This window comes from Rhinoraja longicauda, chromosome 11 (assembly GCF_053455715.1).
Source record: "Rhinoraja longicauda isolate Sanriku21f chromosome 11, sRhiLon1.1, whole genome shotgun sequence".
Classification (NCBI taxonomy): Eukaryota; Metazoa; Chordata; class Chondrichthyes; order Rajiformes; family Arhynchobatidae; genus Rhinoraja; species Rhinoraja longicauda.
In genome coordinates, this window is record NC_135963.1 from 52,661,386 (window position 1) to 52,672,940 (window position 11,555).

The 11,555-nt window shown below is 50.5% G+C and overlaps 1 protein-coding gene across 2 annotated transcripts in view; it reads left to right on the forward strand.

Annotated features, from left to right (window-relative positions):
• Positions 1 to 7,065: 7,065 nt before the first annotated feature.
• The window catches only part of aspm (assembly factor for spindle microtubules), a 58,942-nt gene continuing 54,452 nt past the window's right edge, over positions 7,066 to 11,555 (forward strand). For both annotated transcript variants that reach the window (XM_078407737.1, XM_078407738.1), the window contains exons 1-2: positions 7,066 to 7,359; positions 9,964 to 10,104. In XM_078407737.1, the coding sequence (XP_078263863.1) occupies positions 7,096 to 7,359; positions 9,964 to 10,104 (405 nt within the window). In that variant the 5' untranslated portion in view covers positions 7,066 to 7,095. The remainder of the gene's footprint in view (positions 7,360 to 9,963; positions 10,105 to 11,555) is intronic.

Sequence of the window (11,555 nt, forward strand, 5' to 3'; positions counted from 1 at the left end):
GTCTTGACCCGAAACATCATCTATTTTCTCCAGATGTGCTGTCTGACCCGCTGAGTTTCTCCAGGTTTTTGTGTCTATCTTCGATTTAAACCGGCATCTGCAGTTCCTTCCTACACCAATTGAAATCTTATGTTTTCTACCATGCCAAACCATTAGATAGCAAGAAATGTAGCTACGTGAAATATTAGTGTTCCATAATGATCTATAACTTGCGGCTTTAGGCAAATTTTCTCTGCAACTAATTGTGAAGATTTCCCAGGCTCAGTACCGCACCTAAATCCTTTGAGCCACACAACATTGAAACGGGACCTTAGCCCGTCCCATTTTATTTTCTCGACATTCCCATCAAGCTTCCCTTGGATTCTACCCCTTCTCTATCCACCAGAAGCAATTTCACAGTGGGTGGCTGACAAGCCACTCTATGTCTCTGGGATGTGTGAGGAATCTGGTGCATGTGGAGGTATCTTGTGCAGACAGACTGTGCGAACTCTGCACATGCAACACTAGAGGGCCCAAGTGAGCCTGGATGGAGTTGCAGCTCAACCAGCTGCACTGAGACATGAAGTCAGGTCTTGGAGAATGATTCTTAATATAAAACATGCCTTCTGTGTTTCAAATCATTTCCTCTTCCTTACTCCTTTTGAATTGTGATGGGTTGGTGGTGGGGAGCAATTTTAAATTTATTTTTATTTTGTAAATCCTTCTCACTCTTTTACTCTCACAAGAAGGCAGGAGAATGGGGTTAATAGGGGAACATAGATCAGCCATGATTGAATGGCAGAGTATACTTGATGTGCTGAATGGCCTAATTCTGCTCCTATGACTTGTGAACTTCTACAGTGGCAGCTGAATATGTTTTCTTGAACCATCAGGTTCTTGAACTGACCACATGACTCTAATCCCAAAAAGGACACAAAGTGCAGGACTAATTTAGCATCCCTGGAGAACATGGATAGGTGACGTCAGGACTGAAGACACTGAAGAACGGTCCCTACCTGAAACGTCACCTGTCCATGTTCTCTCGAGATGCTTCCTGACCCACTGAGTTATTCCAGTACTGCCTTTTTTTGAAAACTAGCATCTGCAGTTCTCGTGTCTGCAACTCTAATCCAACCACGACTACGGATAATCACCTGCATTACCAGGGGTTTGTTTTCTAATTGCGCATTTTAACATGAATGCCTTTTTCACAAAGATACGAGTTGCTGCCTGACCCACTGAGTTACTTCAGCACCTTGTGTCTATTTTTGGTCTAAACCAGTATCTGCAGTTCTTTATTACATATTGCCTCTTCTCACCCACAGTCTTTTTCTTTTTACTGTCTTGCAGAATTTGTATTTAATTTGTTATTGTGTGTTTGAGTCTATGTGCCTGTGATGGTGATGCAAGCAAGATTTACTTCATTGTACTTGTGCATTCATACATATACCTCAACATCCTCATCCTACTTGACCTCAGCGCCGCCTTTGACACCATAAATCACTCCATTCTCCTCACCCGACTTGAAACCTCCTTTAACATCACCGGCACAGCCCTATCCTGGATCAAATCTTACCTCTCTGACGCACCAGTTCATCTCCATTAACAACTGTAAATCCCCCACCGCTCCCCTCCCCCAAGGTGTCCCCCAAGGCTCAGTCCTTGGCCCCCTCCTCTTCATCCTCTACCCGTTCCCCCTTGGTCAATTAATCCGCCGTTATGGTCTCAACTTCCACTGCTTCGCCGATGATATCCAGCTCCTCATCTCCACCAAGTCAATCTCCACCACCACACACTACACTGACAAACTGCATCACTGAAATAAAATCTTGGCTTCAATCAAATTTCCTCAAACTCAACTGCAACAAATCTGAAATCATCATCATTGGTCCAAAAACGCTCACCAAATCCACCCAAAACTTCATCCTCAATATTGATGGTCTCCCAGTATCCACCTCCCCTCACATCCGGAATCTTGGAATCATCTTTGATCAAACCCTCTCCTTCGACAAACACATCAAACACATCACAAAGACAGCCTTCTTCCACCTCAAAAACATCGCCCGTCTCCGCCCATCCCTCTCCTCCACAGCTGCAGAAACCCTCATCCACGCCTTCATCACCTCCCGTCGGGACTACTGCAACAGCCTCCTCTATGGCTCACCCTCAAAAATCATCAGTAAACTTCAATACATTCAAAACTCCGCTGCCCGTCTACTCACCCACTCCCCGATCCGTGAACATATCACCCCCGTCCTTTACAAGCTCCACTGGCTCCCCATCCCCCAGAGAATCCAGTACAAAATCCTCCTCATGACCTACAAAGCCCTCCATAACCTGGCCCCATCCTACCTGACTGACCTCCTCCACAGGCACACTCCCACCTGCACCCTCTGCTCTGCTGCTGCCAACCTCCTGCCCTGTCCCCCCATCCGGACCAAACTCAGATCCTGGGGGACAGGGCTTTCTCCATCGCTGCTCCCGCCCTCTGGAACTCACTACCCCAAACCGTCAGAGACTCCTCCTCACTCACCACATTCAAAACATCACTGAAGTCTCACCTGTTCAGCACTGCCTTCAACCACTGACCGTCACCTCACCTTCTGTCTCCTTTTTCTGTTCGTTTACATATTTATCTATTTATTTTCTTCTCTATGTTCTAGTAATCCGTGTAAAGCGTCTTTGAGTGTTTGAAAAGCGCTATATAAATGTAATGCATTATTATTATATTTATTATATATTAATTATAATATTGTGTATAATATTAAACCACCAGGGGGCGCCGCACGATGGCTGCCTCGCCTACAGTCTCCGTCCTTTTTTTCAAAATCTTTTTGTTATTTTTGATAAGTTTTAAAAGTTTGTGTAAATGTTCTCTGGTTTGTTTTATGTGGGGGTAGGAGAGGGGGTCGGGGGAAACTTTTTTTCAATCTCTTACCTTGCCGGAGATGCGATTGTTTTCCGGATCGTATCTCTGGTCGCTCTGCAGCCTAACATCACGGAGCTGGAGGCCTTGCCTGGGACTGACCTTGAGTCCCCGCGGGGGCGTGGACTTATCATCTGAGCCTGCGATCCCTTGCCTGGGATCGACGCTCCAATGCAGCCTGCGGACTTTAACATCAGGAGCTCGCAGTCTCGGGTTGAGACCGGTCGGGAGCTCCAAAAGCTGCACGAGGTTCGACTGGTCCCAACCCGGGGTAGATCGCCGGCGCGGGGGAACTGAGATCCCTCCTCCCCCACCGATGAAGGAGCTTGTTCGCCCCGACGAGGAAGGCTCGCCGCCGGCTACGGGAGTCAAGATCATCCCGTCAACAGAAGGTTAGAGCCCCCGACCGCTGGAGGACAATGAAGGGAGAGATTGAACTTTTTTTGCACCTTCTATCACAGTGAGGAATGTGGAGGAGTCACTGTGGTGGATGTTCATGTTAAAATGTATTTTGTGTGCTGTTGCTTTTTATTATGACTGTATGGCAAATGAAATTCCTCATATGTTGCAAAACATACTTCGCTAATATTTTATTGTGATTGTGATTTATAAACGGTGTCATTTATGCACAAAAACACAGCTAATTGTTTACTTAATAAAAAAATCGTGTCAAATTTCACCCCACTGAAGAGCCATCAATCAACCAAAAAAGATATGCAGTTATATAAGACATTGGTGAGGCTGCATTTACAGTATTGTGTTCAGTTCTGGACACCATGTTATAGGAAAGATGTCAGGCTGGAAAGGGTACAGAGAAGATTTACGAGGTATCAGAGATGTCCTCATTCTTTAGGATTCCCCTCTTCCATTATAGATGAGGCTCTCACCAGGGCCTCCTCTATATCCCGCAGCTCCACTCTTGCTCCCCCTCCCCCCATTCGTAACAAGGATAGAGTCCCCCTTGTCCTCACCTTCCACCCCATCAGCCAGCGTATACAACAAATTATCCTCCAACATTTCCGTCACCTTCAACAGGATCCCTACTGGCCACATCTTCCCATCCCCGCCCCTTTCTGCTTTCGGCAGAGACCGTTCCCTCCATAACTCCCTGGCCCACTCGTCCCTTCCTACCCAAAACACCCCCTTCCAAGGCACTTTCCCCTGCAACCGCAGGGGATGCAACATCTATCCCCTTACCTCCCCCTCCTCGACTCCATCCAAGGACCCAGACAGTCTTTCCAGGTGAGGCAGAGGTTCACCTGCACCTCCTCCAACCTCATCTATTATATTCGCTGTTCCAGATGTCAACTTCTCTACATCGGCGCGACCAAACGCAGGCTCGGCGATCGATTCGCTCAACACCTTCGCTCAGTCTGCCTTAACCTACCTAATCTCCCGGTGGCTCAGCACTTCAACTCCCCCTCCCAATCCCAGTCTGACCTTTCTGTCATGGGCCTTCTTCAGTGTCATAGTGAGGCCCACCGCAAATTGGAGGAACAGCACCTATTTCGCTTGGGCAGCTTACACCCCAGTGGTATGAACATTGACTTCTCTAACTTTAGATAGCTCCTCTGTCCCTCTCTTCCCCTCCCCCTTCCCAGTTCTCCCACTGTTTTCTTGTCTCCAACTACATCCTTTCTTTATCCCGCCCCCCCCTGACATCAGTCTGAAGAAGGGTCTCGACCCGAAACGTCACCCATTCCTTCCTGACCCGCTGAGTTACTCCAGCATTTTGTGATACCTTCGAGAAGATTTACGATGTTGCCAGGACTCGAGGGTCTAAGCTATAGGGAGTGGTTGAGTAGGCTGGAACACTATTCCTTGGAGCGCAGGAGGATGAAGTGTGATCTTATAGAGGTGTATAAAATCATGAGGAATAGATTGGGTAAATGCACAAAGTCTCCTGCTCAGAGACGGGGAATCGAGGACCAGAGGACGGAGGTTTAAGGGGAAGGGGAAAAGATTTAATAGCAATCTGAGGGGTAACTTTTTCCACACAAAGGGCGGTGGGTGTATGGAACGAGCTGCCGGAGGAGGTAGTTGAGGCAGCGACTATTGGAATGTTTAAGAAACAGTTAGCCAAGTACATGGATGGAAGATAGACACAAAAAGCTAGAGTGACTCCGGGACAGGCAGCATCTCTGGAGAGAAGGAATGCGTGACGTTTTGGGTCGAGACCCTTCTTCAGACTGGTTAGGGATAAGGGAAATGAGATATCGACGGTGAAGAGGAGAGATAAAGTGCAATGAATGAAAGATATGGAAAAAAGTAACGATGATAAAGGAAACAGGCCATCGTTATCTGTTTGTAGGGTGAAAATGAGAAGCTAGTGCGACTTGGGTGGGGGAGGGATGGAGAGAGAGGGAATGTCGGGGCTATCTAAAGTGAGAGAAATCAATATTCATACCATTGGGCTGTAAGCTGCCCAAGCGAAATATGAGATGCTGTTCCTCCAATTTCCATTTAGCCTCACTGACAATGGAGGAGACCGAGGACAGAAAGGTCTGTGTAGGAATGGGAAGAATTAAAGTGTCCAGCAACCGGGAGATCATGTAGGTTCAGGCGGACTGAGAGAAGGTGTTCCGCGAAACGATCACCCGGTTTGCGTTTGGTCTCGCCGATGTATAAGACTCCACATCTTGAACAACGGATACAGTAGATGAGATTGGAGGAGGTGCAAGTGAACCTCTGCCTCACCTGAACGGACTATCGTGGTCCCTGGACAGAGTCGACGGAGGAGGTATAGGGACAGGTGTTGCATCTTCTGCGGTTGCAGGGGAAGGTACCTGGGGAGGGGGTGTTTTGGGTGGGAAGGGATGAATTAACCAGGGAGTTGCAGAAGGAACGGTCTCTGCGGAAGGTGGAAAGGGGTGGAGATGGGAAAATGTGGCCTGTGGTGGGATCCCATTGGAGGTGGCGGGAATTTCAGAGGATTACATGTTGAATGCAACGGCTGATGGGGTGGATGGTAAGGACTAGGGGGACTCGGGGGAGCAAGGGAAGAGCTGCGGGTACCGAGGAGACACGAGTGAGTGCCTCATCTATGATGGGTGAGGGGAACCCCCATTCCTTAAAGGATGAGGACATCTCGGATGTTCTAGTATGGAACACCTCATCTTGGGCGCAGATGCGGCGTAGACGGAGGAATTGGGAGCAGGGGATATAGTCTTTGCAGGAAGCAGGGTGGGAAGAAGTGTAGTCGGGATAGTTGTGGGAAAATATCCCACAACTACAGCATCTCCAGCTTTTTGTGTCTGCGTCTGCAGTTCCTTCCTACTTCCTAGGTAGATGGATAGGACAGGTTTAGGGGGATACTAGACTAAGTGGACACGTTGAGCCCCCCCTCCCCCCTCCATCTCCCTCAACCTCCTTATCCTCCCTCCTTCCCCCCTCCCTCCCTAGGAGATAGGAGGGACAATTAAACTTTAAAATGTGAATGACTTCAAAAATATAACGCCGATTTCAATGAAACTTCTTCCATTAGCACCAAAGGGACGACGGTGAGTAAGGTGGGCCTAAAATTGTCGCGCTATCGTGTACCGTTTTGGCTGTAGTTCAGGAACAAACAAACAAACAACGAGAGTTTTAGTATATAGATGGATGGACCTGACGCAGGCAGGTGGGGACGAGTGTGGATGTTGGCCGGTGTGGGCAATTTGGGCTGAAGGGTCTGTTTCCATACTGTTTTGACTTTACAAAGCAGCAAATACATTGCCGTTTATGGGCGGGCGGACACAACCCCCTCCACCGTTCCCGCTGCGCTGCGCTGCGCTGCGCTACGGCCGTTGTGCGCTCCGGCTCCGCCGCATTCAAACCCAGCGCACCCGCGCCGCTTTCGAACCAAAACATTCCGCCGGCGCCGCCTGCCATTGGTCCGCGGGAGCGACGGTTGGGGCGGGGGTCTGTGTCGGAGCTCCAGCGTCTGATTGGCCGCGGCGGCGGCGGGCTGGAGCTGTGGGATGAGAGGCGGCCCGTCATTGGTCACGGCGGCGGAGGGCTGGAGCTCCGGATGAGAGGCGGCTTATGAGTGGCCGGACTCTGCTGGCAGGCGGCGGCCTGTGATTGGGCGCGGCGGAGACGGTGGGCGGGCGCTGTGCCTGTGATTGGCAGGTGGTGGTGGTGGTGGTGGTGGCGAGAGGCTCTGCTGGAGGGACGGCGGTTGCTCTGCCAGTCTCACGGCAACAGCGACTATGGCTGCGCTGCTCCGGACCAGGGTCCTGGAGCCCGAGCCGGGCTCAGCTCCACACCGCCAGCTGTCCGACCCCATCCCCGTGCTGACGCTCACCCACTTTGCCCGCGTACCCCTCGTCTCCTTCGGCACGGTGCGGACGGGCCGGTCGAGGATCGAGCGCCTGGCCGTGGACAACCCCGACACCTCGCCGCTCCGGGTCACCATCAAGCCGCTCCCCGACGGCAAAGGCTTCGAGCTCAGCCCGATGGACTTCGTGGTGCAGGTAAATGACCGGTGTCGTGGATGTGGGGTGAGGGAGCGTCCCTGGGTGGGTGTGTGGGGTGAGGGAGCGTCCCCGAGTGTGTGGGGTGAGGGAGCGTCCCCGAGTGTGTGGGGTGAGGGAGCGTCCCCGGGTGGGTGTGTGGGGTGAGGGAGCGTCCCCGGGTGGGCGTGTCGTGAGGGAGCGTCCCCGGGTGTGTGGAGTGAGGGAGCGTCCCCGGGTGTGTGGGGTGAGGGAGCGTCCCCAGGTGTGTGGGGTGAGGGAGCGTCCCCGGGTGGGCGTGTCGTGAGGGAGCGTCCCCGGGTGTGTGAAGTGAGGGAGCGTCTCCGAGTGTGTGGGGTGAGGGAGCGTCCCTGGGTGGGTGTCTGGGGTGAGGGAGTGTCCCCGAGTGGGTGTGTGGGGTGAGGGAGCGTCTCCGGGTGTGTGGGGTGAGGGAGCGTCCCTGGGTGGGTGTCTGGGGTGAGGGAGTGTCCCCGAGTGGGTGTGTGGGGTGAGGGAGCGACCCCGGGTGTGTGGGGTGAGGGAGCGTCCCCGGGTGGGCGTGTCGTGAGGGAGCGTCCCCGGGTGTGTGGAGTGAGGGAGCGTCCCCAGGTGTGTGGAGTGAGGGAGCGTCCCCGGGTGTGTGGGGTGAGGGAGCGTCCCCGGGTGTGTGGGGTGAGGGAGCGTCCCCGGGTGTGTGGGGTGAGGGAGCGTCCCCGGGTGGGTGTGTGGAGTGAGGGAGCGTCCCCAGGTGGGTGTGTGGAGTGAGGGAGCGTCCCCGGGTGGGTGTGTGGAGTGAGGGAGCGTCCCCGGGTGGGTGTGTGGAGTGAGGGAGCGTCCCCGGGTGGGTGTGTGGAGTGAGGGAGCGTCCCCAGGTGTGTGGGGTGAGGGAGCGTCCCCGGGTGTGTGGGGTGAGGGAGCGTCCCCAGGTGGGTGTGTGGAGTGAGGGAGCGTCCCCAGGTGTGTGGGGTGAGGGAGCGTCCCCAGGTGTGTGGGGTGAGGGAGCGTCCCCGGGTGTGTGGGGTGAGGGAGCGTCCCCGGGTGGGTGTGTGGAGTGAGGGAGCGTCCCCGGGTGGGTGTGTGGAGTGAGGGAGCGTCCCCGGGTGGGTGTGTGGAGTGAGGGAGCGTCCCCAGGTGTGTGGGGTGAGGGAGCGTCCCCGGGTGAGTGGGGTGAGGGAGCGTCCCCGGGTGGGCGTGTGTGGTGAGGGAGCATCCCCGGGTGGGCATGTGGGGTGAGGGAGTGTCGGTGGGCGAGGCTGTGCCCTTGGGTGTGTGAGAGAGTGTGGGACGAGATGTTCGAGATGGGACAAAATGTAGCAGCCAAACATCTGGAGGACAAGTGGGTGAAGGAAAAGATACCTTGTTTTTGGCCAGTCACAATTGCTGATAAGTTAATGGCTGGGCAATTAAGGATGTGGGTGAATGAGGAGCATGCGGTGTGGGGGGGGGGGGGTTACCACTGAGCACAAGGTTCTCAGCCCAAAATGTCATCTGTTCACAGATGTTACTGACGGAGACTCCTACACCTGGATGTGCACTGAAAATTTAAGCATCTGTTGTGTCTTGTGTCTCTGTCACCCTCCATAGACGGAGCCTGTCTCTTTGCAACCGTGTCAGTTTCCTCCCACTGCTGAGTTTCAGTTCAGATTTCCTATCCATGCTGTCAAGTCTCAATGTTTCCACATCATTATGCCTCTGTCCAGATTTCAAGTTGCTTGTTGAGTTCCTCATTGGGATAAGCCACTGTCACTCGTTTGTATCCCGTTCACCGCTCATCTTCGTGTTTGATAGTCTATGTTGCTTAACTGACTCCTTGATTGTGAAGATTTTTTTCTTGTGGTCTCACGCTGTCTCTTTGAGTAACGGATCTAAAATCCCTCGAGCTTTCTCCACTGTACTTCTCAAGATGAATGGTAGAGTTGAAGATTGTTGAGGAATGTTTTGGGTTTGGTTGCGCCTGGAGATGAATATTTTCTTAAGATAGCTCATTCTTAAGGGTAGAGTCTGGATAGAATTACTGTAAATAGGCACAAAAAGCTGGAGTAGCTCAGCTGGAGGCAGCATCTCTGGAGAAAAGGAATAAGTAAAGTTTTGAGTCGAGATCCTTCTTCAGACATTAGGTACTGCAAGTATGTGGGTATTCACATCATCTGAGCAGGGCCAACCTTTCCCTTGAGCTGAAAGTAACATGAAGTAAACCACATGGTGCTTTGAGTCTTTGACAATTAACAAGATTGTGACAGATCTGTCACTCCATTTGCCATTCCAATCTCTATCATGTTAAAGGCAAGTGTTGTGGGTGTAAGGGAGCACCACCAACTATAGGTTCGCCCCCAAGTCTCACACCTGCCCAACAAGATACCTTGCCATCTAAAGAAGGATCCCAACCCAGAGTCTTATCACAGATTCCCTTCACGGATGTTCCTCAGCACTTCATGTTTTGCTCAAATCCAGCATCTGCATTTCCTTGTGTTTCTAAGATATATTGCCATTCCTTCTTTAGTGTCATTGGATTTATGCATTATGCATTACTATTGTGGGTGCAGAAATTACAGTTGTTGTCTCTCAAATGTCTCAATTTTGCAAGAAAGTAATTAAAATAAAAAGTAATTCTACCTTATTTCACAGCCAGCAGAAAGATATTATCTTTCCATAACTTGGACACCAGGAGAAGCAGGAGGAGTCCGGGAGACGGTGACAATCTGTGTTGGTTGTATGAAACTACGTTGCATTCTTTTGGGCAAGGCAGAAGACCCACCCAAAAAAAAGGTTTTTTTAAATTTTATAGTCTACATTGGACATGTTGCATTCTTTAGCATCTTTAGTTTTATTATAACCAGAATGCAATGGAATGAGGTTTTGTATTGATTTGAAACACATATACTTTCCAAAAAGTTTTGAAATTTTGACTTTTTGATGTATTAGAGTATACATATGCAGACATGTGAATCTTTCGCGTTTCTGCGGTTTTCCGTGTTTTTAAAATCCATTTCCCGCACTTTTTGCGCGATTTCCACGTTTTTCACTTTGCCAAAATCGTGTTTACCAACGGAGAAATTGGATCGGGGACAAAAAGGAAAAGGAACGATATATAGACTTGTAATGTAAGAAAATAACTGCAAATGCTGGTACAAATCAAAGGTATTTATTCACAAAATGCTGGAGTAACTCAGCAGGTCAGGCAACATCTCAGGAGAGAAAGAATGGGCGACGTTTCGGGTCGAGACCCTTCTTCGGACTCAGACTTGTAATGAACACTGGGGTTCCACGAGAGGTCGCTTGGGGTTCCTGAGAAATCCCCTTGCCCTGGAAGTCTCCCCGAAAATGTGGCGTCTAGGCTGGGCAATTCAGTTAATCTCGACCTCATCAGGACTTCCATGGCCAATTTGTCAATTCGGCCGCTAGAGGTCGCTAGGGGATCCACGAGAAATCCCCCTGCCCTGGAAGTCTCCCCGAAAATGTGGCACCAAGGCTGGGCAAGGCTGTCAATCTCGACCTCATCAGAACTTCCACGGCCGATCGGTGGGTTGAATTTGCAACCTACGGCTGGGACTCTGGAACTCCAGCACAGCTGGAGCCAGCAAATCTATCCCCATAGCCGGCGTCCTTGGCCGGCTCGATAGTGCCAGAAAATCATGGGCAAATATTAAATTTAAGTGCAAGATTATATAACTAAATTAATTAAGACAGGGTTAAAATATAAAACAGCAGAAACGCCAATGACCACCTTTTTGGGCTGATTATCAATTAATGTGCGAATTTACTTCAAAATGTTATTAGTATACAGTGGCATATTCAAATTATTTTGTAATGTCCATTTTACTTTGAAACGCACTAAAAGAGGCTTGAAACTAGTGATTTTGTGTGTAAATTTTCCAATTTTGTGACCCCCGCTGTACGCCTCGTGCAAGCTCGGCTCTTTTCCTCTTTTTTTTTTAACCTCACTCACATGCCTGCATATGCAGGCAGACCAGACTTCAAAAAAGTGTTTTCTGCCACCATCTGGATGATACATAAATGGGCAACGGCAATAATGGTAAAAATCGACTTAGTCTCAGTGTGAGGCAGCAGGGCATGGAAGAGTTTTGGGTTTCAGAATCAATATTCTGGAAAACTTAAATTGTTTTCCCTGGAGAATCAGAGGGTGACAGGAGGCATAATAAATGTATATAACATTGAGAGGAATAGATAGGGTAGTCGGTCAGCTTCCTTTCCAGGGT